The 26,825-nt window shown below is 32.4% G+C and overlaps 2 protein-coding genes across 2 annotated transcripts in view; one reads left to right on the top strand and one right to left on the bottom strand.

The window, feature by feature from the left end:
• Positions 1-26,825, top strand: part of FBXL13 (F-box and leucine rich repeat protein 13) — a 247,639-nt gene that overhangs the window by 73,494 nt on the left and 147,320 nt on the right. The gene's annotated exons all lie outside the window — the stretch shown is intronic.
• The window catches only part of LRRC17 (leucine rich repeat containing 17), a 53,248-nt gene continuing 33,215 nt past the window's right edge, over positions 6,793-26,825 (bottom strand). Inside the window, exons 3-4 of the mRNA XM_012550921.3 lie at positions 10,278-10,433; positions 6,793-7,481 (exon numbers count right to left, since the gene is read on the bottom strand). Coding sequence (XP_012406375.1) covers positions 7,084-7,481; positions 10,278-10,433 — 554 coding nt within the window. The 3' untranslated portion in view covers positions 6,793-7,083. The remainder of the gene's footprint in view (positions 7,482-10,277; positions 10,434-26,825) is intronic.

Here is a 26,825-nt window from a genome sequence, read left to right as displayed (position 1 = left end):
AGGGGTAATTCATAGGTCCTAGTTGCTTTGATTAATTGATTGATTGACTAAAACATGTTTTCAAGTAATTAAAATAGTCTGTTACTTAATTCCTGTTACCCAAGGCCCTTACTGCACAGCAATCCCTAATTGATTCCCTTTCTCACTTCCCAAAAAACCTTTGCCAAATGTTCTTCTCTCCTCCCACGCTTCCTTCTCCATTCCCTTCCTCCCTCTTCCCCTTGGTTTAGGACTTCTTTTCCTATTTCTTCTCTTGTCTTTATCTCTAAACTCTTTCATGTCTACTTTTCTCCTGGCACACAGCCATGGTACAGGCCCTTTTTGGAATGTTCTTCCTGTTTCAAGTCTCTCCACATTCTAGATCATGCTTCATTAGATGCCAAAAGGATTTTTCTAAAGCACCAGTCTAACTGCATCACTCCACTACTCAGTAAACATCAATGACTCCCTATTACTTCCAGGTTCTAATAAAGAGTCCTCTTTTGGCACTTGAACCTCTTCACAGTCCCCTTTTCTACCTTTCCATTTTTCTTATGCTTACTGTCCTTGATTCATTTTGTTATCCAGTCACAATAGTTTCTGGCTGTTCTTTATATAAGATATGTTTTCTCCCAGTGGGAATGGAATGCTCTCCTTAGGAACTTTTACCTCCCAGCTTCCCTGGCTTTCTTTAAGATATTTCTTCTCTGCAGAAGGTTACTCCCATTGTTCCTTTCCAAGTCCCTCCTCTTTCACCTCCCAATGCCTTTCCTCAGAGATTATCCTCCATTTTCACATATCTATAAGATATATGTACATCTTGTATGTACATAGTTATTGGCACATAATCTTTTCCTTCAGAATGTGAGCTCCTTGAAGTCTTTTTTTTTTTTTTTTTAAATCCCCAGGGTTTAGCACTGTGTCTGGCACATAGTAATAAATTAGCTTAAATTAATAACCTATTTATCAAGTAACAAATTCATTAGTACTTTAACTTATTTGCAAAAGTATAACATGGTTATTGATCTGTAAAATATGCAAATGAATAGACAGGGTCCTTGTCTTAAAAGAATTTAAAGTCTAGTGGAGAATATGAAATATAAATATATCTGTAATAGAAGCCATAATATGGAAATTACAGAGTTGTAAAGTGCTACTTGAGTTCAGAGACGGGAGAAATTACTTGACCTAGAGGGGCCAGGGAAAGCTTTATGGAGCATTTTAATGAGAGGGAGCAGAATGAGCACAATCATAGAGGTGAGAGATCTGAGGGTTTGTTCAAGGACTGGTGAATGGTTTGACCACAATTCATGATATAATGGACAGGTCTCTTATTCTTTCTACATGGGTTAGTTTCTTTGTCTATAAGATGAAGGACTTAAACCAAATTATCACCAATTTCTTCTAGTTTTCAGTCCTTTAATTTTATGTAAGGGATTTTTTAGCTCATAAACCTTGAAAGATAGGTTAAAGATAAATTATGGAGAATTTAATTTTTAATTTATTTGCATTTTTCATTTTATTTTATTCCTTTTTATTTTCACCAAATTGTAAATGAAGTAAAGGATTTCCTTAAATTATTTGAAAATATAATTTTGAGAAGAGATCCATAGATTCATCCAATTGCCAAAGAGGTCCATGACCCGCCCCCAAAAAAGGTTTAGCATCCTCACATTAGACGATCTCTAAGCTTCGTTTCAGCTCTAGCATTTTGTGTTATTTTGAGTCTTACCCAACTTTTATTCAGTTAAGTTAATATCTGACCTTATCAGTTGATGAATCCAGTATTTCACAAATTTCTAGCAAGGATTTTGTTATCTGATTTCTATATTACAGATAAAATATTGGCTGACGTTTTGGGTTGCTTGGCTGCACCAATTGTGCTTGTATTCCTAAAATCTGCAACAATGTCAAAAAATAATTAGCTTCAAATAAAATAATTTTAATTCTTTGTGTGTAGCTGGGGAGAGAGAGGTCATAAGTTAAGTTGACAAAAAAGTGTACACTGTATACATGAAAAAGTATGTTATAATCCCAGGAAATGTGTTCCTTATATTGTTATGTCAGCATAAAATTAACATATTGGAGGCATAAAATACAGCTCAGCTGTTTGCAGTATTTCTCTATCTAGTAAATTATTTGCACAATTTTTACTTTTATTTTGCTATTATAATGCTGATTTACAAGAATCAGACTGGGAATTCATGTTCTGCTAAAAAATATATCTTTACATTTCCGTTTTCAACTTACATATTAACTTACATATGTGATTATTTTCTGTAACAGTACAAATCACAATCCACCTGTAGTTTCTCATTTTGAGATTCTTGTCCATATCCTACTCCTACATATTCATAATTCTATATAGAAATCTAATCAATGTATGGTTTTTAAAAGTTCTTTCTGTTAAACTGGTGCAACATTTACTTATTGTTCAGTATTCCTCCTTCAAAGTTTCTTTTTGATAAGGAGAAACATTGTAATAAGTAATTTTTAGAAACTCCATTTGGCCTTCTACTTGGCAACCCAGGATCTGTGTTTATTTAAAACATTTTAATAGCATCTTATTTACCATTAACTTTGCTTGTCTTTGAGTTCCAAGGATTTGCAGAGTGTATAAACCTATTTTAGAATTAGCTTCATTTGACTTGTGAGAATGAAAACATCATTCAAGTCACAGAAATTGCCTTGCTGAAATTTACAGACACAAGTTGTTTTTGACATTTGGTCTATGCTGATTCAAATATTGGTTAATTTATTTTGTATGTATTTTTCATCATGCAATGAGATATTGGCTAATGATCAACTTAGCATTAAGAGTCAGAAGAACTGATTCTAAATTCTTTGCTCATCATTGTGAAGAATTTTTAAAAACATTTTGGAAGTTATCACAAGTGAGTTTTATGTTTTTGTGGAAATTTACAAGTTTATATATATAAATATATATCTATAATATACAAATTTGTATTTCTTTTATTTTTCTTTGGTTTGAGTGGAAGAATAATTAAAAAGCAATTAAAAATCTAATTCCAAAGACTAGTTCTCTGATTTGGGAGAAACAGATTAAGGGATTGGTTTGTCTGAAAACTAATGTTGTAACTAGCAGTGATTAACCAAAGCTTTGTCCCAAGTTGCTGACATGGTGGAGTATGGTTCCTTCCCACAGTAGTCCTCTGAATTAGATGATTCCCTATAGGCCCCATGCCACCTAGCATGGCTTCTTCACTCCCCCCCTTTAAAGTCCCACTATCATCCTACTTCCTCCTATGTACATACAAGATGTACATATATCTTATAGATATGTGAAAATGGAAGATAATCTCTGAGGAAAGGCATTGGGAGGTGAAAGAGGAGGAACTTGGGAAGGAACAATGGGAGTAACCTTCTGCAGAAGTAGGATATACTTAAGAAGAAGCCTGCCTTCTCCTTCCTAGGGGTGGAGAAACTGTACTGCCTCAGACATGTCCATGTGAAACATTTAGACCTAAGGGGTTTATATTAAATAATATGTCTTGGGTCATTAACCACAGAGCTATGCTCTTGGCTTCAAGGGTCAGAATTTCTTGTTATTTTCCTACTCTTTGGATTCAAGAATCCTCAGTGAAATGAAGAAGAAAAAATTGTGTTTAAAAAAATAACTTCCAGCCCTTCTAAGTGTTATAGATTTAATATTTGTTCTTTCAAAATTCAATTAATTAAGGTCTTTTTGATGCCTTATACTGTACCTATGTACAGTGTAAATGTCATAGAGTTTAAAGTTTAGTTAGGAGAGAACACACAAACACTAATCATTGCAGTAATTGATGAGCATATATTAAGTATCTACTATGCTCTAGGCACTAGTTTCTGGGGATACAAATACAAGAGGTAAGTCATGATACATGGTAAGTCAATTAGAAGTGCTATGTATGTCTAAGAGGAAAGGCTGATGGACAGGAGACATTTGGGGAACAAAATAAGGCTTCTTGGGGGAGGCAGATTGGAAGGAGACATTATAGGAGAGAGAGAAATTCAGAAGGCAAAAAGTGGAGGAAGAGCTTAGTGAGCAGCCTGAGAAAAAAGCAATGTAGGATGAGTTTAATGTAGATTCAGAGAATAGAGAGTGGCCGCATTTGACCAGAAGGCATTGTATAGGATAGAGTTATATGAATTGAGGTTGGATAGCTAGAGTAACACTGTGTTGTAGCAGATAAAGAAGTTTGAGTTTTAAGTGGGAAATGTGAATTGTCAAGGGGGTTGAAAGGCAATTTTTTGGAGGCCATTCTCACATCCACAAGATCTGTTGAAATATTGAAGCTGCTTTTCCTGGTACTCTTCAAATCGTGTAAGAACACTGAGGGGATAAATAGACAGTGGGGGCATGTAGGGATGAATTGCCAATGAGCCAGGCTCAGGGAAGTTAGGATTGTAAAGTTCTTTTCATTTCCCTCCTTTCTGATGAGCTCTTGTTTTATATTCCATCCTGTGAAGTAATGTAATAGTTTGGGACAGCAGAACAAATTATGAGTTTGGAATCTGAAAATCCTTGTTCTGTCATTATTACCTTTTATGTTGGGGCAAGTTATTCTTCCTATATTCAGTCAATGAAAGGATTGAACATGATAACTTCTCAGTCTCTGACAATTCAAGATCTATAATCCCATGCTGATGGCCTCAATTTGGATGGTAGCAGTAGGAGTGGAAAAGTGAAAAGAGATGCAAGAAGTATTCTGGAATTAGATGTGGCTGGACTTGCCAATAAGTTAGATGAAGTGGAGAAGAAAGAGTAAAGAATGACTGAGATATGAGCCTGAGCAGGGAGAACAATAGTGTCTTCAGAAAAGAGTTCAGATTTGGAAAAGTTCAGTTTAAGGTGCTGGCAAAGACTTCAGGGTACAAACAGCTAACAAGCAGCTAGGTATAAGTATTAGCACTCGAGGGACAAATGGGTAGTCAAAATAAAGATCTCTGAGTTAACTATATAGAAACTGTAATCGAAATCACTGGGATAGAAGCCTACCAAGAAAAAGAGTATTGAAGGAACAGAATGTAGCATAGGGACAAAGTGCTGGGAGATCCTCAGGGTTTGAGGATTAGAAAGAAGATAAACTTGGAGACTGGTAAGTAGCAGTCAGACAAAAGGAAAACTCAGAAATCACAGTGTTGTGGAAGTCAAGAAAGAAGAGGATCAAGAGGAAAAGGGTGATAAAATGTCCAATGTTGCAGAAAAGTCAAAGATAGAACTGCAAATAAATTCCTGGATTTAGTAATGATGGGGTTAATGATGACCCGAGAAAAGTAGTTTCAGGAGGAGTTTGGGGGTGGAAAGCCGGAGACTAAAGAGTATGTGGATGTTAAGAAAGAACTGGCAGCCAATACAGATTACTCTATAGGAATTTAGCAGTGAGGTCAAACACAGGACAGCTTGAGAGAGAAATCAGGAGGTTAGAGGCAAAAAATGTAAATGTTGGGATCTAGGGTGAAGCAGACTCGCCAAATGTGGAACCAGTCAGAGATGGGTTCTCATGCCAACACCCTGAGGCAAGAGAGACAGGAGATGTAGTGTGATTGAGATTCACAGGCTGGAATATAAAACAAGAGCTCAGAACAGAGGGAAAGGACACTTTAGTGGCTCCCTATTTCCTAAAAGACAGAATAGACATTCTGATCTTCCTCAATCTATCTACAAAAATACCATTTTCAGTTTTATTTCATATTGTTCCCTTTTAAACATGATATTCCAGCCAAATTGGACTAGATGTCCTCACTCTTAACTCAGCTGTCATACAATTTCTCAGTATCTGAAACAAACTCACTCTTGTTGCTCACTGCCTGTTGAAATCCCTTTCTTTAAGATTCCTCTCTCAAGAGCCACCTTGCCTCCTTAAGCATTTTTTTCATTTTCTCAGCTAGAAATGCTCTTTCTTTTCTCAGTTTTTCTTGCAACCATTTGAATATTTTCTTTACTCTTATCACATTCTTTTTTGGATGTCTGTCTTGTTCTTACTAAGAACTGTTTAAGCTCCTTGAGATCAGGATTGTGATTTTTTGTCTTTGTACTTTCAGCACATAGCACATACCTTGTACACAGTAAGGCTTGACATATGGTAGTTGAAATAAGGTGATTCAAAAAAGATAATATTTCCATAACCAATACTCCTGCTTGAATTTCTAGAAATACCTTTCACCTAGCATCCACCATCACATGATTCTCTTCAACTCTGAGTCAAAGAGATCTTAACAACACATGAATTATGGCATCTTAGAAAAACATTTTTTTATTTTTATTTATTTTATTTTTTATTTAGAATTGGGTCGACATTACTAAAATTTCTGTCTAAGTGCTTTAATTTGCTAACTTTTGAAATATGGGCACTTATGGAAATTTCTTTGCCTTGGAATTCAAAGGAGAATAACTTTACTTTCTGCTCTCATTTTACTTTAGAAAGTCTACTGTTTCACAGAATAACTTTTGTGGGAACTTTGGGGGTAATTTCCAAGCTTAAAAGGAAGCACTCAAGCATATATTGCTTGCTACTGCATTTTGTAGTCCATAAATATTATTCTCAGATACTTTTCTCTCATTGTGTTTAAATTGATTCTTTAGTTTTTAATCTTGTTTTTGTCAAAACAAAATCTTAATTTACCATGGATTTTTCAAAGAGTGAATACATATAAGAACTGAAATTTATTCAACTCATAGTGTGCTATGCCAAAAAAAGAGCCATTTCTCTATGGATAGATATATTTATATCTTCCACTTTAATTTTTTTCAATGTATTTACAAATTGTTCTCATAATGCATGGCAAGAATGAACCAATTTTTTTAAACAGTAAAAAAAGTTATATAGATCATTAAGTAATTGTTAATGCCATCATATGGAACCCAATCTCATGCAATTTACTATTGTAGAATGCCTGCCAGCAATCATTGCTCAGCCAATGTATATGTAGAACAAATAGCATGAGATTGTTCTCTTAGTTCACAACTAAAATAATAATTAAAGAAACCCTGTTGTTGGATATTCCTTCAAAGACAGATAACACAGTTAACCAAAATGTAAACAAGATTTTTCTTAAACAGATTATCAAACCTAACCTACTTATAAGGGGAATCCTTCTAAATTAACCTACTATGGTAATCCTGACACTTTGTTTCTTTGCCATGTGGTCTCGGTGTATTTTTTCCCATGCATCATCTTCTGTGTCCTCATCAGTTGGATCGGGGTATGATGGTAGTTTATCTTTTGGGCATTCTTCATAGTAACTTCGAACATATTTTCCAACAAGCCAGCCTTTGTATTCTTCAGGTGTTCTGCACTCCAGTCCATTATAATGAACATTATAATGATGTTTTAACCAGTAGTAAAGGTAATGGATATTATAGTCACATCTCCAAGGATTTTCTTTAAGCCATAAGATTTTTAAAAAATAGAGATCTTCTAATACTCCATAGTCAAAATTTTGTAGATTATTGTTTGATAAGTCTAATTCCTCTAGGTGTGTGAGTCCTGAAAAAGAAGCTGATAATATAAAATATTTATTAAAATGATGACTATAAATGTCAAGCATGCACATAAATTTAAATTCTAGATTACTAGAAAATTAACTTTATTGCTTGGGCAAATTTTTCTTGATTAGAATTAGCAAAATACAATTGTTTTATTAGAGAAATTGAATTTATTTAAATTTATGATCTATTTTGTTTTCATGTATGTTTTTATGCCAACCGGAGAGAAAGTAAGAACTAGTCATTTTAGAAAAGAAAATATTACTCTTTTGTTAACTTTTGTCCACTCTTGAGGTATAAATAAATGAAAATTGCCTTGGGTGATGATTTGAGAGAAGATGAGATCATGTAACTTTTTGAAAAAAAAAAAACACTAGAAAACAGCACCATTCATTTTAGCAGCCTCTTGAATATTTAGACAGTCCTCCAAACAAATTCTGGCAAAAGGATTAATTTCTACAAATATTTTGAAAGATATTTGAAAAGCTTTAACATGTCGAAAAACCTATTAGCTTGGTGTTCAAACATATTCAATTCTGTATGATGGCAATGAATAAACATTCCACCCAAGGACAAAAAAGTATAAAATCAGATTGAGGCAAAGCAAAAAAGCACTTAATCCCCCATCATCTTGTCCAAAATTACTTCTCAAGGGATTCCTAGAAACAAAAAGGGAGACATCCCCTAAAAAAGTTCCATTCATTGCAAATAGACCATTTTGGAAATGGGAAAAACATAATGTATTTGTTTGCCAAAATTCTGAGGCAAAGAGATCTTAATTCTTGAATTCAATCCTCTTTCAAAAAAAGAAGCCAGCTCTCTTGTTTAGAAATGTTTCAGTGTTGCCAATTAAAAGTTTTAATTCTTTGCTATTGCTTTTAAAATATGGGTATTGGAGGAATCTTCTCTTTGCTTTTTTTTTTCAAAAGGTAGGTTCATTTAGGACAACAGGTTACAGGCAAAATGAAGAGACACAATAAGACACCAGGAATGGTAAATATGAAATAGAGTTGGGAAAGCACAGAAAGAAGTTTTAATAATTGATAGAGAAGATAAGTTCCTTAGTGGAACTCACATTTACCCAAGAGAAAGGGAACACCCTATGAGGTTGAGGCATGCATGCTCTTAGCTCTTTGCCTCAATTTTTAAGACAAAAACCTTTATGCTTTGGTTTCATTTTACTTTAGAAAGGATATTATAAAATGATAATTCCTTCCATTGAAATTTTAGGGTAACTTTAAAATTTAAAAGCAAGTGTAATGTTACATTTTTGCAACAACTTGCAAAAATTAACCTCATTTGGCAATGGTTTATATTAAACATTTTTTTTAAATTCAGAAATATCTTCATTTTTTAGAACTTTTTAGAATCTCTTTTGCCTTATTTAAGTTTGACCACTTTGAAGGGAAATCAAACATCTTCCTGGTGGATTGTGAAGTAACCTACATTTTTTGTATTTCCTAGAAAACATCAGTGATCTACTGCCCCTGGAAACCATTTTGTAAATTTATAAATTTGCCCAGCTTGAGTTATAAAGGTTAGTTGATCTTGAGGGATCCATAGACCAAAATAATGATCTCTTTCTTTGAGAGGATGGTCTTTATGTGGTATTTACAGGGATCTCCACTTGTAATTTAATTAGGAAACACCTTGTGTAGAAATTCTTGATGATACAGACCAGTAATTCTCTGTAACTTTTTTAGAGACTACCCTGTGGCACAGACAGTTTGAGTCTAGGGTCACATAGCCATTGCGGTCTCCAAACATCTTAGATTCACATCTGTTGACTCAAAGTCTCTGTGCCTCTCTAGCTATAATAACATTTTTTTTGTTTCCATACTAAATTATAGTTAATGAAAACAGTGCTATGAGAGGGAAGATGAGATTGTAGATAGAGAGATGACCTTAAATGCCTGTTATGGGCTAGGCACTGGAGATACAAAGATAAGAAATTAAAACATCCATGCTCTCAGAGACTTTGTATTCTTACATGAACATATATAAGCATATACAGAATAAATGCAAAAGAATTACAGGACAATTTGGAAGAGGGTATATTAGCATTTGAGGGAGAGGACCAAGAAATGTTTCATATAGAAGGTAGTTCTAGATCTTCATCTTGAAGAAAGCTTGGGAATTAATGAAGTGGAGGTTAGGAAGGAATGTGTTCCAGACATGAAGATAGGAGATGAATGCCCTATGTGAGGAATTATCCTATGGTTGTTTGCTTATACATGATAGTTTGCATGTTGATCCTGCATTGTGATTTTTCTGGAAGGCAGGGTCTTCCCTTTGATTGTCTTTATATTCCCTGTCCTTAGCATAGTGCCTGGCACATGGTAAGCCTTTAATAAATCCTTATTGATTAAATAAATGTAAAGAAGATCAATTTACTAGACCATAAAGTGTAATAAAGAGAAGTAGTATATAACAAGGCTACAGATATAGTTCAGGGCCAGTTTGTAAAGGGTTTTAAAAGCCAAATATAGAAAGTTGTATATGATTCTAGAGGTAGTAGGAATCTGCTGAAGTTTATTGTGTAGATAAGTGACCTGGTTCAAAACTAGCCATTGCTATATACTAGTGATGTGATGCTGAGAGCAAGTTGTAGAACTTCTCAGTGCCCAAGCCAACTCTTTAAGGCAACTCATAAATTGCAGAAAACTTAAGGGAGTTGCATTAGTAGAGAGAGTTTCCACAACCAGAGTTCCCAATACCAGAGTGAAATTGAAGATCTGGACCAAAAAATATATTGAATAAAACCAAATACAATATGCAGCCTTATTGTGTAAACATTATTAGTCCTTACCAGGGTCAATAAATTCAATCCCATTGCTGCTCAAATTTAATTTCCTCAGTTCATGAACATCTTCAAATTCCTTAGGTTGAAGTTGGCTTATTTTGTTGTTTGATAAGTCAAGTTTAATAATATCTGGAGGGATATTGGTTGGGATTTTCCTTAATTCTGAAAAAAAATCAATGAGAAATATATTATTATATTATACAGTGTAGGCATTATAGAATTTTAGAGAGAGACTATATATCCCTAGGCTTCTAACTCCAATTTGTTTATCTCAGTAATAGGATGATAAGACTCACAAATACAGAGCTTGGAGAAACTTTATAAGTTGTCTAGTTCAATTCTTTCTCTTATCAGATGAAGAAATTGAGGGTCAGATAATTTAGATGAGTTCTTCAATATCGCAGAGGTTTTAAGTGGTAGAACTGGAATTTGAATCCTACTCTTCTGCCTCAAAATTTAGTGTACTATTAATAAAGAACAATGAAAGTGCAAATATAATCACCAAACCTCATTTTTATCTATATAGTTTATGTGTCATTCCACTTACTTTATAAGTTTTTAAGTTCCAGCTACAAAAAATAGAATACCTTGTCTTAATTATTTTTCTCCATCCATCAATAAAAATCATAAAAAGAAAGAAAAAGAAATCATGAATAGAAAGAATAACGACTTAGATGACTTTGATCTGTTTATATCATTAAATAATAACTTGCAGCAGCATTTTATGGTATGTTATGTATTGAGTTTTGTATGGGGAGGTTTAAAAAAATAAGATATATTCTAGTTAGAGAATTAAATGAAGTATACAAATTCTCAGTGCTCTCATTATTGTCTTCTATGTCTAAGGATGAGAAGTTCCTTGAAATTACTGTATCATATCTCTTTTTCTTTTCATAGTCATTCTTGAAAAAGTAGGCTCTACTCTGTTCCCCTACTTCATTACCCACTTGCCATTCAGTTCTTTATAGTCTCATTCCCATTCTGATTATTTTCCTGAAAGTACTTTTTTCAAAGGTCAACACCTCATCACCAAATATAAAGATTTTTACTCAGTCCTTTACTCTTTTCTCAGCTTTTGCATTTTTTGAAAGATACCTATTTCTAGATAATCTATTCTGCCTAGATTTCCAAGACAGTAAATTTTTACTAGTTTTCTTCCTATATCTGACTATTTCTTTTCTGTCTCCTTTGGTTGTTCCCTTTTCCTACTAACCCCTATCCCCCATCTTTCAGTGTTGGTGCTTCTCTTTTGTCCTTTTATTTTTTTCCTAAATATTTTTCTTTTGTAAATCTTAATCCTCTAGCATCTATGTTGATAACTTCCAAATCTTTGATCTTTTTCCTGAGCTCGCATCTTGCATCTCTACCTATATGTGACCTGAAATTCAATATGCTCCAAAATGAAATCTATTATCTTTCTTTTAAAAAATCATTGTGTATTTTTTAAAAATAAATTGAGGCATTTTGTTTTGAAACAATACTTTCCTGCTATATGGCACAGTAGAAGGAAGACCTGAATTCAAATTCAGCCTCAGACTTTTACTAGCTATTTGACCCCAGAGCAAATCACATAAATTCTGACTCATTTTCCTCAATTGTAAAGTGGAAATTATAACAGGATCAAATGAGATCATAATTGTAAAGCACTTAGTACCTAGCACATAGTGATCACATATAAATGTTTATTCTCTTCTCTGCTCTTCTCTTCTCTGCAACAAACACAAAAACCTTCCCTTTCTTATAAAATACCTTTTACAAAACAATTTATCATTTACCTCTGATAGTTTGGTACTAGAATTAACTATTATATTTTTGTCAATTTTTGTTCTCCATCCCTTATGGTAGTCACTGGGTATAATATACTTTAGGCTCTGCTTGCTTCATTCTATATAACTGAAGTACTTTTCATGGGACCCATTGGACACCATTCCCCTCCTTATACTTAATTACTTCCTAACTGTGTATTTTGTGCTGTCAACAGCCATTCCAGAAAAAATGAAAAAATAATAAGCGCCTTCCCCACTCCAAAAAGCCCATCTTTCCTAACTGAAGACAAATTTTTAGAATGATAATTTGATCAATAATAAGTAGTTAATTAGTTTCAAATGGATAGGGATATAGTTACTGATAAATGGGTCCTAGGATGTTTAGAGCTCAGGACTTGCTTGTTCTAAAGGACCTTGGGAATTTGCTTCTGATGCCTCTATATAATTTCTAGCAACTAGGAGTTGGTTCTGGAAGTTCACAGAAGCTCCAAAAGTGGAGCTGGTTCTTTCCTGTATTCCAGAAAAGAATCTCACTTTTTCCCATCGATGATGAGGCATATGTCACCTTAGCCTCCAAATCCCATATACCATGAAGGACTCATGAAATGAAATGAAAATTTAAAATTTAATTATAGTAATCCTTAAAAGAATGAAGCTTACTATTTTTCACTTTCAACCTGCTCTTTGAAATTTATATCATCTTCACCTAACCATTCAAATTCTAAATTTTGATGCTTTTCTTTCATCTGTTATATCCAATCAATTTTAAAATCTTACAATTCTATTGGTGATATCTATTACCTCCTTTGTATTCCCCTGTTATCAGGGGAATGTTATCCCCCTAATCTCTATTTCTCCTGAGATTTGATCATGCCCTTCCTCTTTATCATGATGCTTCTTATTGCTTAAGAAAGTTAAAGTTAAGAAGAAAATTTAAAATTCCTAATTTAGCATTCAAAGCTCTCTTTAATCTCTCTTTGCCCTATCTTTTCAAATCTATTTCACATGTTCCTCATGTATGCTTTTTAAAATTTTGCATTATAATTGTATTTAGTGGCTGCCGAAATCTTCTCTTCCCACTCTTAAATTAGAATTATTGACAATTATAAATGTTGTTCACCTTAAGATATAAATGGCAAAGCGAGGGGTTGTAATAATCAATTGATCATCAAGTATTTATTAAGTGTTTACTCTGGGTCAATTGTTGACCCAGAGTAAACACTTAATAAATGGTTGATGATCAGTTGATTGCTTGAGTTAAAAAAAGAAGCAAAAATAGTTCTTACCCCTAAAGAGCTAACATTCTAATGGGAAAGAAAACATAAACGCTAAGTATGATAAATACAGAGTAGATTACAAGATGATTTTAGAAGGAAAGGTGCTAGCAACAGGTAGAGTTAAAGGAAAAAACGAAAAATCTCAGGTAGAAAACAATTGATAGAACCCAAAGAGAGGAAAAAGACTAGTGCTGATGCTTAGTAAAATGGAGAACAATAGACACTTGTCCTTTCTTTTCCTGAAAGATTGCATAGACTGAGATTGATGTAAGATATCAGAGTGAGAGGAGTCACAAAAATAAGTAGAAATACCAAAGAAAACAGATATAGGTAAAACACAGGGAAATTAAAATAAGCAAATTTTAAAATACACAAAAATATGTTGGAACAATTAAAAATACTATAGATTAATGAATGTCTTAGAAGCAACAGAGAAGAGAAAAGGAACCATTCAAATTTCCAAGAGTTGTTTTCAGTTGGATAAATAACCTATTCATAGAAATTAAACAGGAATTAGCAATCCTAAGAAAATCATGAAACCAAATAAAAGGAGAACTTAATGAAAGTAGAAAATCAGACAAGGAAATTAAATAAAAATTGAAAGATGCAAAAATCCTCCTGAGAAATTCATGAAGAAGACCATCAATAATATGTTGAAAACAATGGAAGACTTCAAAAATTCACAGAAGCAACTGCTATTGAAAATGGAATTATACTTAGTAAAGGACAGCTGAAAATAAAGGTTTGAAAATTTTTGATTTATCAAAACTGTTGGGAAACATAAATCTAAATAATTGATTTGGAGCATAGAACTTGACTACAACTTCAAAATTTCATAAGTGTCATAGAAATCTGAAAAATAAGAGAATTCAAACACTTCATTTTCTGAAGAGGACCAAAAGTATACAATGATTAGAAAATTAAGAAGCATACATGAACATGAACCCCAAATTATCCACTCAACAAAAACTCAGTATGCTTTATAAAAACAGAAAGTAAATAGTTGAATTTTTTAATAAAGAGAGAAAACCTAAATGACTTTCCTTTCCCTCCCTTTATCCCAAATGAAGATAAAGGGGAAATCTATGAAATCAAAAGAATCAAGAAAAAATTAATCAGAAGTTACTTTATAATGTTCCATGCTAGCAAATTTGAGGATCTCAAAGAAATGGAAAATTAGCTACAAAAGTACATAATATTAAAACTAACAATAACAAAATAAGAAAGAGAAGATTTAAATGGAACAATCATAGAAGTACAATCATAAAGATTACTAAAAACTAGCTCTGCAAAATGGTACAAAGGCTAGATGGATTTCTAAGTTCAAACTCCCTAGTCTAGCATTCAAGATCCTCTTTAAATCTGGCCATCTTAAAAATATTTACAGCACAGGTTCTCTACTATGTAAAACTGTTTCAAAACAGAGAAAGATGATTGGTTAACTTCAGTTTTGCTAATATATTAGTAATCCCTAAACAGAATAGTTCCTTCTCTGAAAGAGTTTACATTTTTGTTAATTTTTCCATGACAAAATTCATATGGAAAAAAAACAAACCTACCAGAATATGAAGAGCTATGAAATAGAAGATCCATAATGGAGGGAATTAGCATCACCAAATATTGAAATGTAACATATAGTAATTATTAGAAACTGCTTAGTATTAGAAATTAAATTAGATTAATAGGATAGCATAGAGAATCCATAAATAGAACATCTTTATTATGAAGGATAAATGTGTAATAAATCCACAAATAACAGGAATGTGCTCTTCAATAAAGAGCACTAGGAAAACCAGTTGGCTAGAAGGCAGAAAATAAGTTTGCAGACAAACCTTTCATGACATACACACAATAGATAAATAAATAAGCAAATAAATAAATAAATAATGGCAAATCTAAATATAAAAAAACACCATAAAATTACTTCTCTTCTACACATGTGTTTTGTGCCTCTTATATGTCAGGTACTAACATGCCATGTGTTAAGTATATACAAAGAAAAAAATGAACTAATCCCCAACCTTAGGAGTCTTACATTCTACCTGGAATGATACAACATATTTTTTCCCAAATTTATTTTATTTGAAGAAGCAGAATAAGCAAAAAGAAAAAGAGAAATGCAATACAAAACAAAATGAAGGAAAAAGGAAAAGAGAAAAGCAATACAAAACAAAAGAGAACATTATTATGTGCCCAACAGAACATCAGAGAGAATTCAAAATAAATAACAATAAATGCCGATTTAAGAAAGTATGTATATATACACACACATATATATATGCATTTTTTTTGCTAAGGCATTTGGGTTAAGTGACTTGCCCAGGGTCATATAGCTAGTAAGTATTAAGTGTCTGAGTCTGGATTTGAACTCAGGTCCTCCTAATTTCAGGGCCAGCACTGTATCCACTATATCATCTAGCTGCCCCAAAGAAATTATATTTGTGAGTGTCAGTCTTTACTTATTTGTAAATTGTTCTTTTGTTCTCTGCTGTATACCTTATTTATTTTATTCTTTCCCCCCCTTTCATTCTACCCCCACCCCAAGCAGGCTATGGTTAAAAAAGGATATATTTATGTATACATATGTAGATATGTACAATCTCATAGATACACATACACATAGACACACACATTATCTTCCTTTCATCTCCCCCATCACCCCCATGCAAGCTACAGTAAAGAAAAGATATATTTATGTATAGCTATGTAGATATATACATACATACATAGATTCACATATACACATACTCCACTCTTTCATTCAATTTCATTAAATTCTGCTCCATAACTTGGCTTACTATTACTTACTCCCTCTTCCCCCCAACCACGGATTCCTTCCTTGTCGTCTTCCCTCACACTTTGCTTCTCCATTTACCCATCTTTCCCCTCTTATTTCTTTATAGATTTTAAAAGATGCTATACCCTTCAGGTATATATGTAGTATATATTGAACTCATTCCCAATGTGAATAGATTTTCAGAACTACAAGCCTACCACCCCTCTCCGATGACTCTTTTCTATTCCTCTGCACTTCATTTGTATAACATGATTATTATTTTTATCTTTACTCTTGCCAGTCTTTCTTTTGAGCTTACTCTATTGTTAATATAAATCTTAAACATGTAGAAAAAGCAATTTGTTCTTGAGTTCCTTAAAATTGCTCTTTGATATTGGTTCTTATATGTTAAATTTCTACGTTCAGGTTTGCTTGATAGAAAGTCCTGAAAATTTTCAAGTTTGTTGATAATTTTAATAGATATAATATTTTTGGCCCAGTTCTTTTGCTTGTTTGTAGTCTTTTATTGTAGCTGCTGATAAATCTTATATATTTTTAATTGTAGCACCAGCATATTTGAATTTTTTGTTTGTTTGTTTCTTGCAAAATTTTCTCTTTGATCTGGGGGTTTCAAAATTTGGCAATAATATTTTTACATGTTTTCCAAAATGGATTTCTTTGAGGTGGTGATCGATGGATTTTTTCCTATTTCTGCTTTCCCTTCATGTTCTATAACTCCAGTACAGTTTTCTAGGATTATTTCCTGTATTATTGTGTCAAGGTTCTCTCTTTTTGGTCATAACTTTCTAGCAGTCCACTTATTATATTTTCTCTTCTTGATCTTTTCTCCAGATCTGTCATACAACATTTTTTTAAAAGAAAAATAAAAACTAAAAGGAAAAAAGAATAATGTGTTTTTATTGATCTAAAAAATAGTACATGATACTGAAGAAATAATAGATCTAATTTATAGAAATAAAAGGAAGTTTTTCTATGTGAAATAAATTATCTTTAAAAATTAAAGAAATAGCTGGGAGAAAAGTTAAAGTACATATATCATATTATGGTCTATTATACTTTATATTACACTAATGTGTGTCTGTAAGATGAACAATGGGCAGCTAGGTGACACCATGAATAAAGTAGCAGGCCTAGCATCATAGTTGATAGTTTGTTTGCAATGTTAACCCAAGATATATGTACTTACTGAGCTTCAGTTGCATCACATGGACAATAGTCATTCTTCATTCCCTTGATTTTTTCTTTGTATATAGGTACAACTGCTCAATGATCTCACTTCATAGGCACTCTATGGTTTGAACACTTGACACAATCAATACAGTTTTATCCATAAACAGAAGTATTTGTGAGGGGAACCTCACTATCTATATAGAATTCCTTTTGTGTCTTACATTGGATTAGTCTCCTATTTCAGTGACAAATTTGTCAAGCATTTATTTCCCTGTATTCAACTTTACTTGATATTAGTAATGAGAGGATTGTTAAACAAAATTAACTCTATTGTAACTCTCAAGGGATCTTAGATGGTATTAACCATTTGTATAATTGGTTGGAGTAGGGCTTTTAAGAAATGATTTTACCCCTTGAATCAAGTACTATTTTTATAGTTTATAAACAATGAGATGGGATCCTTTATTTCCATAACTTTCAATCAGTTGTATAACTTTTAGTCAGTTGTGTCTGTGCATTTGTTAATTCACTTTTTAATCAATTTAGTCAAGAATTCATTTAAGACCTACTATATGTCAGTGATTTTGGGACTGGACTATTGTAGAATATTTAGTGAGGAAGCCTCCCTATTTCCTTTTCATATTTTCATTAAGAATACTTCAATATATGTATGTATTTTTCCATAAATATTTTGGAGAGAGCAAGTTATTTTCTTGATCACCTTCTGTCAGGTATCTTTAGAACTAATCTGCCAATGCCCTCAAATTTGTGCCGGCCCCAGCATGAACCTCTTTCATATATTTAGTCTGGTCCATATACTTTTTCTATCTTTGCTTTTGTTGTGGGAATTTCAAGTTCATAAGCTAGTATATATTTTTTTTTCAGTAAAATTTCTCCTTCCCCATCTAGCTCAATAGGCATTTTAGTGTGTAGTCCACTATCATTGAGGGAAAGACTAGTTGCTTGTAAAAATCTTAATAAATTTTTTTCCACTTTCTTTTTCTAGGCCTTCCACTTTTATCTTTGAATACTCTTTGAATCCTCAAGTAGAACTCATGACAAGTTTTCTGAAAATTAGTTTTCTCTCTATTGCTTCTTTTATGTTTATTGACATGATATTTGTTCATTGTAGAGGATGTCCAAAAAGTTTTGGCGCAGTTTTAAGCTATTAGAATTTTTTTTCTTTATTGCTTCCTGACCTGAGTTAAAATGCATTATATAGAATATGTGTTCTAAGACTTTAAGTGTATAACAGAAGATTTTTGAACTATGATATGAAACTTTTAAGTTAAAAGAGTTTAAAACTATACTAAGATTTTTGGGATATTCTACACAGTAAGCACTTTTATTTTTATTCAAATTGAAGTTCATAAATAGGCTACATTTATAAATAATATAATATCGATAAATGATAAGTGATAAATAAGATAATGTGATAAACCATGTAGTTACTCTCAAAAAGTGATATAGGCGCTTTAAGAGAGAGAAATTGCTTTTGTTATTTAAAATAAAAGTGATATAGGAGCTTTAAGAGAGAGAAATTGCTTTTGTTATTTAAAATAGTTTTCTTCTTTATTTTCCAAGAACAAGTCCTCCATCTCTATTCTTGTTCTCATCCACTCCTGATTTCTCTGTAATATTTAAATAATCAATTCTCTCTTTCTTGCTTTTCACTCTTTTCTATTTTTGACTTTTTCACCTGTTTACAAACATTCTTGTCTATAAATATGCTTCAGTCTTTCTTGCCTGGGTTTAGTTTCTTTTTTTCTTATCTTATAAAAAAACACCATTTGAAAAGAATAATTTATATTGTTTTCTCGTTTTCTAACCATTTATTTTCTGCTTCTTCAAAAATGATCAATTAATTACTATTTGTCAAATTTAATGTCAAATAATTAAATGTCAAATCTTTCTCATTTGTCTTGTCTATTGGAATATCTGACATAACTACCTCTTAGTTTTTAAAATTCTTTCCTGTATTTTTGCTTCTTTGCTAATTCTTGCTACCAAGGATTTTTCTTCCCTTTTCTGTCATGTAGGCACTTGCCAGGATTTTGATCTCAGTCTTCTTTTCTTCTCTCTAATGTTGCTGCTAATTTAAATTATTTCAGTGCTTCAGTTATTAGTTTTATATAAATAATGCCCAAAGCTATACCTCTAACCTCAAACTCTGAATGCTTCAAGTTTATATTTTCAGCTTTCTGTTGAATATCTCCATCTGTTTGTATAACCTTTCAAAAATCAATATGTCATTAGTTATCTTCCTATCCAAAATATGGCTTCTTACTCCTATCACTTGGACTCAAAATCTCAAGCAATTATGGTTTCTCCCTCTCCCTCCAAATTAAACCAACATATATTCTGATACTCAGTGATTTTGATACATAAGTGGAAAAAAACATGAGGATAGTGAGAAATATAGGAAAGAAAAGATAGAGTAATTTGATAGTTATTTTCACAATTTTCATGTGAAAGAGGGGTTAAAGTTGTTCTGATAGACCTCGGAGGGTGGAAATTAGCAGCAATGGGAAATTACATAAAAGTAAATTTAAGTTTTATGGAAAAAGTTCTTAACTATTAGAACTTTCCATAGGTAGAATGAGCTGGCTCAGGAAGTATTGAATTTCTCCTCAATAGAGATTGGAAAGCAAAGGTTTGATGACAATTCCTATTCAGGTATGGTTTGAATTAGATGGTCTTTAAGATACTTTCCTTAAGTGGTTAGGTTCTATGATTCTGTTCAGGTGGTTGAAAATGGAGAGTTTTAATTTTATATAAAAAGTGGTTAAAGTTTGAAATGCTTATTTTCGGGTTATTAACTACTTGCTATATTGTAAGCAACAGTACTCATAGATTTCTTACTAAAACCACAAAATAAGAATCAATTACTTTAATTAGTCTGATAATATTATTTGGCCACTATTCATTGGCTACTATTCATAGATTTTTGATACAGAAGTTGGACCATAAAAATTCTGAAAGATGTTAAGATGTTAAATGAATAGATTATTACATTTGATTCTTTTGGATCCTTGCTACTTGGACATATATTTTAAAGGAACCAATAGGCTTATTTTCCTTTTCATACTATAAAATGTTCATTCTTACATATAGGCACATTGATTAATTAGAGGGAAGCTTATTTCTCTTTCCCAGTCTTGATTTTCTTCTTCCTTTGGGCTTATTCCTAAGTACAGTGAGAATTCTATTGGCTTGGTCTATAAGAGTAGCTATAGTAAGGCATACTGATTCTTTTGTAGTACTTGAGTATTTTATATGCTTAAGGGAATCTGTATGCTTGAGAGCAATCATCAAAAAAGTTTTCCCCACGGAATTCAGTACAAGCCTCTTCTCTTATCCCAAACATGTTTTCCTGGAATATGAGTTCATAAAAGACATGTAAATATCAGTCCCCTTACTTTTAATCTCATATTGTGTAGCAAATATTTATACTTAAATGATTTCTCTTCTCATGATGGCATGATATAAAAAGCATTGGTGTTTCATAATAAGCCAAATACATATGTATTAATGGTTATTAAATATAAGATTTTAGATTCTTTATAGCATGTGGTTATTATGTCCCCGTGAATAGGATTTAACCTATATCTTTATACATAGTGTTATTGTGAGTTTCTGTTATGCTTATCTAAACAACTAAAAAAGTTGTTATTTAAATTGGGATGGCATGAGCCAAGCAAGTAGTTTTAAATAATTATTCTCTACCTCAATCATTATTTATAGTGTGTCATTAGGATCTGTCAAAACAGAATAAACACAATAATTTTAAGCCTTTAAAAGTTTTGCCATATAGGAAATATGAATTAAGCAAAATAAAACTCAAAATTAGTGGTAATATTATACAAATGAATAAGCACAGATAATCCATAATAACTTCAAATAATTAACATATATATATTTAAGGCTACACATATGTACTATTTTGCTGGCAACTATTATGAGGAATATTAAGAAGCATAAGAGATATAAGAAGTGGTGTTTAACCTTAAGGAACTATTTAGTTGAGGAAATGAAAAATTAAAATATAGAGGGTATGTGTGTGTGTGTGTGTGTTTGTGTGTGTGTGTGTGTGTGTGTATGTGTGTGTGTGTGTGTGTATAGAAAGAGAAAGACAGATAAAGAGAGAGAAAAAGGAAGAAAGAAAAAAAGAGAATGAGAATGAATGTGTTGTGAGGGAATTCTTTCCCTAGAGCAAAGGTTCTTAATCATTTTTGTCATATATTCATTTGGATATCTGATAAAGCCTTTGGATACCTCAGAATAATATTTTAGATGTATAAAATAAAATACAGAGGAAATACAAAAATACAAGAGAAATAAATTGCATTGAAATATAGTTATTAAAACTGTATAAATATGTATACATATATTGTATTTAACATATTTAACATGTATGGTACTACCTGCCATCTAGGAGAGGGGGTGAAGGGAAGGAGGGGAAAAGTTGGAACAGAAGGTTCTTCAAGGGTCAATTTTGAAAAATTATACATGCATATGTTTTATCAATAAAAAGCTACAATAAAAAATAAAAATAAAGAAATATAGGTTATCAAAATAATCTTCCCATCCAGCACAGATCTCCTGAAACTTGTCTATGGATCTCATATTAAAAACTGTTGCCTTAGAAGGTTGGCACCAGGGGAAGTGTTTGGAATGTCATATTTCATGATGAAAATATCAAATGTTTTCTTGATTTTACACTATTACTAGTCAAATTAAACTAATATTTAACTGTGAAAAAACCATAATTTATGATACAAACTAGTATATGATAAACTTAAATAAGTGGTAAAAATAATAGTTGCTGTTGATATTAAGAGGATGTTCAAAATAGTCACAGATGGTTTTGCAGGAGATGAGACTTGAAAGGTAGCTACAATCCAGAAAGTCAGAGATGAATGAGAAGGCATTTCATTTAAAAAATGACATCAGCAGTGTGTGTGTATGTGTGTGTGTCTGTGTGTGTGTGTGTGTGTGTTGCATGCAAATGTGATTATATAAGTCTTTCTATGGCAAAAGATTTATTTAAGGGAGTAGTGAGAAATAAGGTTGGATAGAGCATAGAGTGTCAGGGAAAAAAGGAGTATGGACTTTATTCTTTTGCCAGTAAGGAGCTCTTGAAGACTTTCAGGGAGGAGAGTGACATAATAAACATCATTTCAAGAAGATTCCCTTTGATAGTATGCAGGATATATTTGAGGGAGTCTAGAATCAGGAGAACCAGTTAAGTCACTATTCCATAAGTATTCCATATCTTTCCAGTGGTAGTACAATTGTGTAGTGTTTTTAGTACTTGATACACAAATTATCCACATAGTAGATAAATGCTTGCTTAATGAATAATGAGTTAATGAATGAATGTTACTTAATTCGGTACTTTTAGAGATCGGTTCACCATAAGTTTCTCTACAAGTAGTATGAAGTTAGTCTGTGAAAGATGTCATGGATAAAATGTTCTTTTTTTCTCCACGGTCCTGGCAATGAGCCTCTTAGATTTAGCTAGATTGACTGGTGCTCAGACAACATACCCACAGTTCCTGACCAGAATTTTTTTTTCAAAGCTCACCACTAAATGATGGTTGTGTTCAGCAAGATATTAACTTTCAATGGCACAGAAAATTTATATGAGCAGTAACAACTTTGCCAAGAACATTTTCGTATGAAAGAAACTATCAGCACTTATAAAAGACACTAAGAAACAAATGACAGTTTCTGATGGAAATGGAAATACTTGGGAAAGAATTATTGCAAGAAATATAATATCATAAAAGATGATGATAATTTAACTTAATTGCTCCTGTGGTGCAGAACTTTGGGATTATTGATATGATATTTTATTCTATTTTATACTCATCTATAAATTATAGGTTTTTAATCTGTTGTAGCAGAATTACAATCAATCATAGAAACAGATTAAATTTTCCTTCTTTTAATATCTATGGATTCTACTTTTTATTGGGAAGGGATTTTCAATTCCTTAATATGCTCAGTACTATCAAATTTGCTTTTTCTTTAAGGAGTCATATAAACTTTTTCCTTATGTGTCACTGAACATTTTATTAAAATTTTTCTCTCTTTGTAAATTGGATATTGTTATAATATCACAACCATTTCTTTCAGGAACATTGTGAGGTTAAATGGTTATGTACAAAACTCTCTGAGCTTAGAATGAAGATATTTTGAAAATTCGTTATTTTTGCCTTTCAGTATGGGATTTTCCTTTGTAATTGGAGCTATGAAGAACAAGATATGAAGATTGGTTATTATTGTGAATTTTGAAGTAATCATGTCCTTAGAATCATAAGTCCCTTCTAAGAAAGTTGTACTTTTTTTTTTTTTTTTTTTTTGGTATTACTAAGGTCATAAAAGCCATATGGATAATATGGAGAAAGTTCAAAGGAAAGAAACAAAGATGATTAAAGTATTTGAAAATAGAGCCCATTATAATAGCTATGAAGAGAAATTTCTTGAAAATTGTGGTTTTAAAATTTAGAATAATTACTGAGGAATATGCCTGATCCCTCTTAATTATGACATCTTCCTTTGGTTATCATCTCCATTTTTCTGTATATGAATGCTGTCTCCCTCATGAGAATATGATCTTCATAAGAGCAGGGACTATCTTTAGCTTTTCTTTGTATCCCCAGGTCTGAGCCTGGCAGGGAAAGCCTTATAGGAAAGATTGAATCTTTGATCTGCCAAAGTTTTTAGCAGTGGTCAACTTTGAAGCATATATGTATTTGAGCTTTATAAATAGAGAAGTAGCAAGTGGAAGGTTCTGAAAGGCAGCTAGTTTAGCAGTCTAAAAGCAATGCTTATTGAATACAACATATCAAAATATAAATGATGGCAAGATTCCTACAAATTAAACCATATATAAATTGGAAAAGAGCATAACAGCATAAAGTGCTACAACTGAAAAGGCCTAAGAAACAGTTTTAATTCTTAGAACTGGATGTCAGGTCAACACTGAACATTGATTAAGTACTGAAGCAAAGATGCATTTTTTTTAGCAAGGACATTTTGTAGCTTGTGAAGCAAAGATAATCCAAAAATTCAGATTATAAGATCTAGTAATGAATAAATATAAAAATAAATCCTTACTATATACAATATAGAAAAGTCTGATGTTCATACCTATATATGAATAGTACTGTTGTGAAAAGTATATATTCCACAAGTAAAATTAGAATGCATACAAGACTTAATTGAAATAGAAAGTTTATTTGTAAATAATTTAGCTATTAATATAAATATATCCAGTTTATATTTATATCTATAATTATGGGCACTATGGCATAGTAGAAAGAAGCCTAGACTCTTGGAATTTAAGTCCCTGTTCTAGTGTTAACCACCATAATACTAGAGAAGTGAAGAGAGGGGGAATAGATATTTATTAAGTGCTTACTATGTACCAAGCACTATGCTAAGCAATTAAAAATATTATCTCTTTTTATCCTAATAATAACGTTGGGAGGTAGATGCTGTAGATTATTCTTATTATTCAGAGTAGGAAACTGAGATAGACAGAAAGGTTAAATAACTTGCCCAGAGTAACATAGCTAGGAAGTGTTTCAGAAAGATATGAATTCCTCTTGATTCCAGACTCAGCACTCTACTAGCAGCCACTGTATGAGTCATTTGGACAGTCTAGTGCAGATATCTCTGAATGTTTCTCATTTGTGAAATGGAAATATGCATTTACATTACCTACTCAGAGGATTGTAAGGAAACATTTTATGTGTGGGTTCATTATGTATATATAGACTAAATATACAATATATGAACATATATAATAAATGCAAAATATACACACATAAGAAACACTTAAGCAGTGATTAAAAACAAAGTTGTACACATTTTTGTGCTAAAATAAACTTATGGCAGTTTAGTAGAAGAGACAGGAAGAGGAAGAACTTCCATTGTGTTAAAGTGATCAGAGGCTTCCTGGAGAAAGGAGGGCTTGAGCAAGATCATGAGATAGGATTATCATTATCTAAATTTGTGATTTATCTTCCATTTCCCTCTTTCTACTGTTTGCTCTTTACTCTGCCAAGAGGCCATCACATATCTTAAGGAGAAGGCAGCTTTTTTTCCAACTGTCTTGGAAAAAGTCAGATTGCTATTTAGGGGATGTTTGATATGTCCATTTAGCCACATATTTAATACGCATGTATGTATAATACCTTTGGTTAAGAATGCAGAAGTTTAACTATTTTGGATATGAAGGAAACATATTTGTTTGTATGTATGTATACATATATGTGTGCATATGTCTATCTTTTTTTTTTAATCTGTCTCAGTCTCTCTGTCTTTTTATAGTAGCTAGGTGGCACAGTGGAGAGGGTACCAGGATTGAAGTCAGGAAAACTGCTCTTCCCAAGTTCAAATGTGACCTCAGATCCTTAGTTGTTGACCCTGGACAATTCAGCAAGTCGCTTAACCCTGTTGCCACAGTTTCCTCATCTGTAAAATGACTTGGAGAAGGGAATGACAAACTACTCCAGTATTTTTCCCAAGAAAACCCCAAATGGGATCATGAAGAGTTAAACAAGTGAAAAATGACCAAATGACATGTATATATGTGTGTACATCTATATATAGACATGCATTACCCATATGTGTGCATATGTGTGTATGTGTATGTATGACACATGACTTTTACAGTGCCAGCTAGGTGCTCAATCAATAAATTGCTGGGTCTGGAGTCAGGAAAACTGTGTGTGTGCACAGATGAGGAAATTGAAGCCCTGAGAGATTATTTGACTTGACCAAGGTCACTCACGGATAGGAACTCTCAGAGGCAGAATTTAAACCTGTGTCCTTTGACCCCAAAGTCAGTACTCTTTTCTTCTGTATTATGCTGTTTCCCTGCATATTTTATGCTACTCATAATTCTTGATTCATGATGAATAAATAATCATGATTATTTGATTGCTACTTTTCCTTCCCCTCAGTCTTCAGCCCATCCCTCTCTCTTTTGGTGTTGAGGAGGAAATTATTTGGAAAATTTTTATTCACATAATCTTCCTTCTTGTGGTCTATCCTTATTGTCATCAGTTACCAGAGCCCCTATGAAGGCTTCTGAAGAGTAGTGGAGAGTCATGAATGAACCTGTTTGCTGCAATAAAAAGTACTTAACCACTCTTCTCACCTGGGAAGATTTATGCCCCTCACTGTAGCTGCAACATTTTCTACTATCCACAGAGGCAGCTGGGAACAATTTACCTGAATTATTTTCTACTTCTACCATTTTAGTAGTAAAATGACTGCTCAAAAAGCTGGAAGAGTATTCTGGTAAATGTAGAGCTAAAAGTAGATACAAATAAGTCCAAATTTCATCTATTTTTGGCAAATCTCATCTCAATATGGCACAGATATACTTTTCAACTAAATCCATATTTCTTCCTTTTGAAAGATCAAGTCTTTTGGCAAAAAATGAATAAGGCCATTATTCCTTTTTCCTACAATTTTTTAGGGCAGTAATGGCAAACTTTAAGACACATGTGGTTAAATTGGCACA

This window comes from Sarcophilus harrisii, chromosome 5 (genome assembly GCF_902635505.1).
Source record: "Sarcophilus harrisii chromosome 5, mSarHar1.11, whole genome shotgun sequence".
In the NCBI taxonomy this organism is placed as follows: domain Eukaryota; kingdom Metazoa; phylum Chordata; class Mammalia; order Dasyuromorphia; family Dasyuridae; genus Sarcophilus; species Sarcophilus harrisii.
The sequence above is the reverse complement of the archived record's forward strand: the minus strand, read 5'-3'. Positions and strand labels throughout refer to the sequence as shown.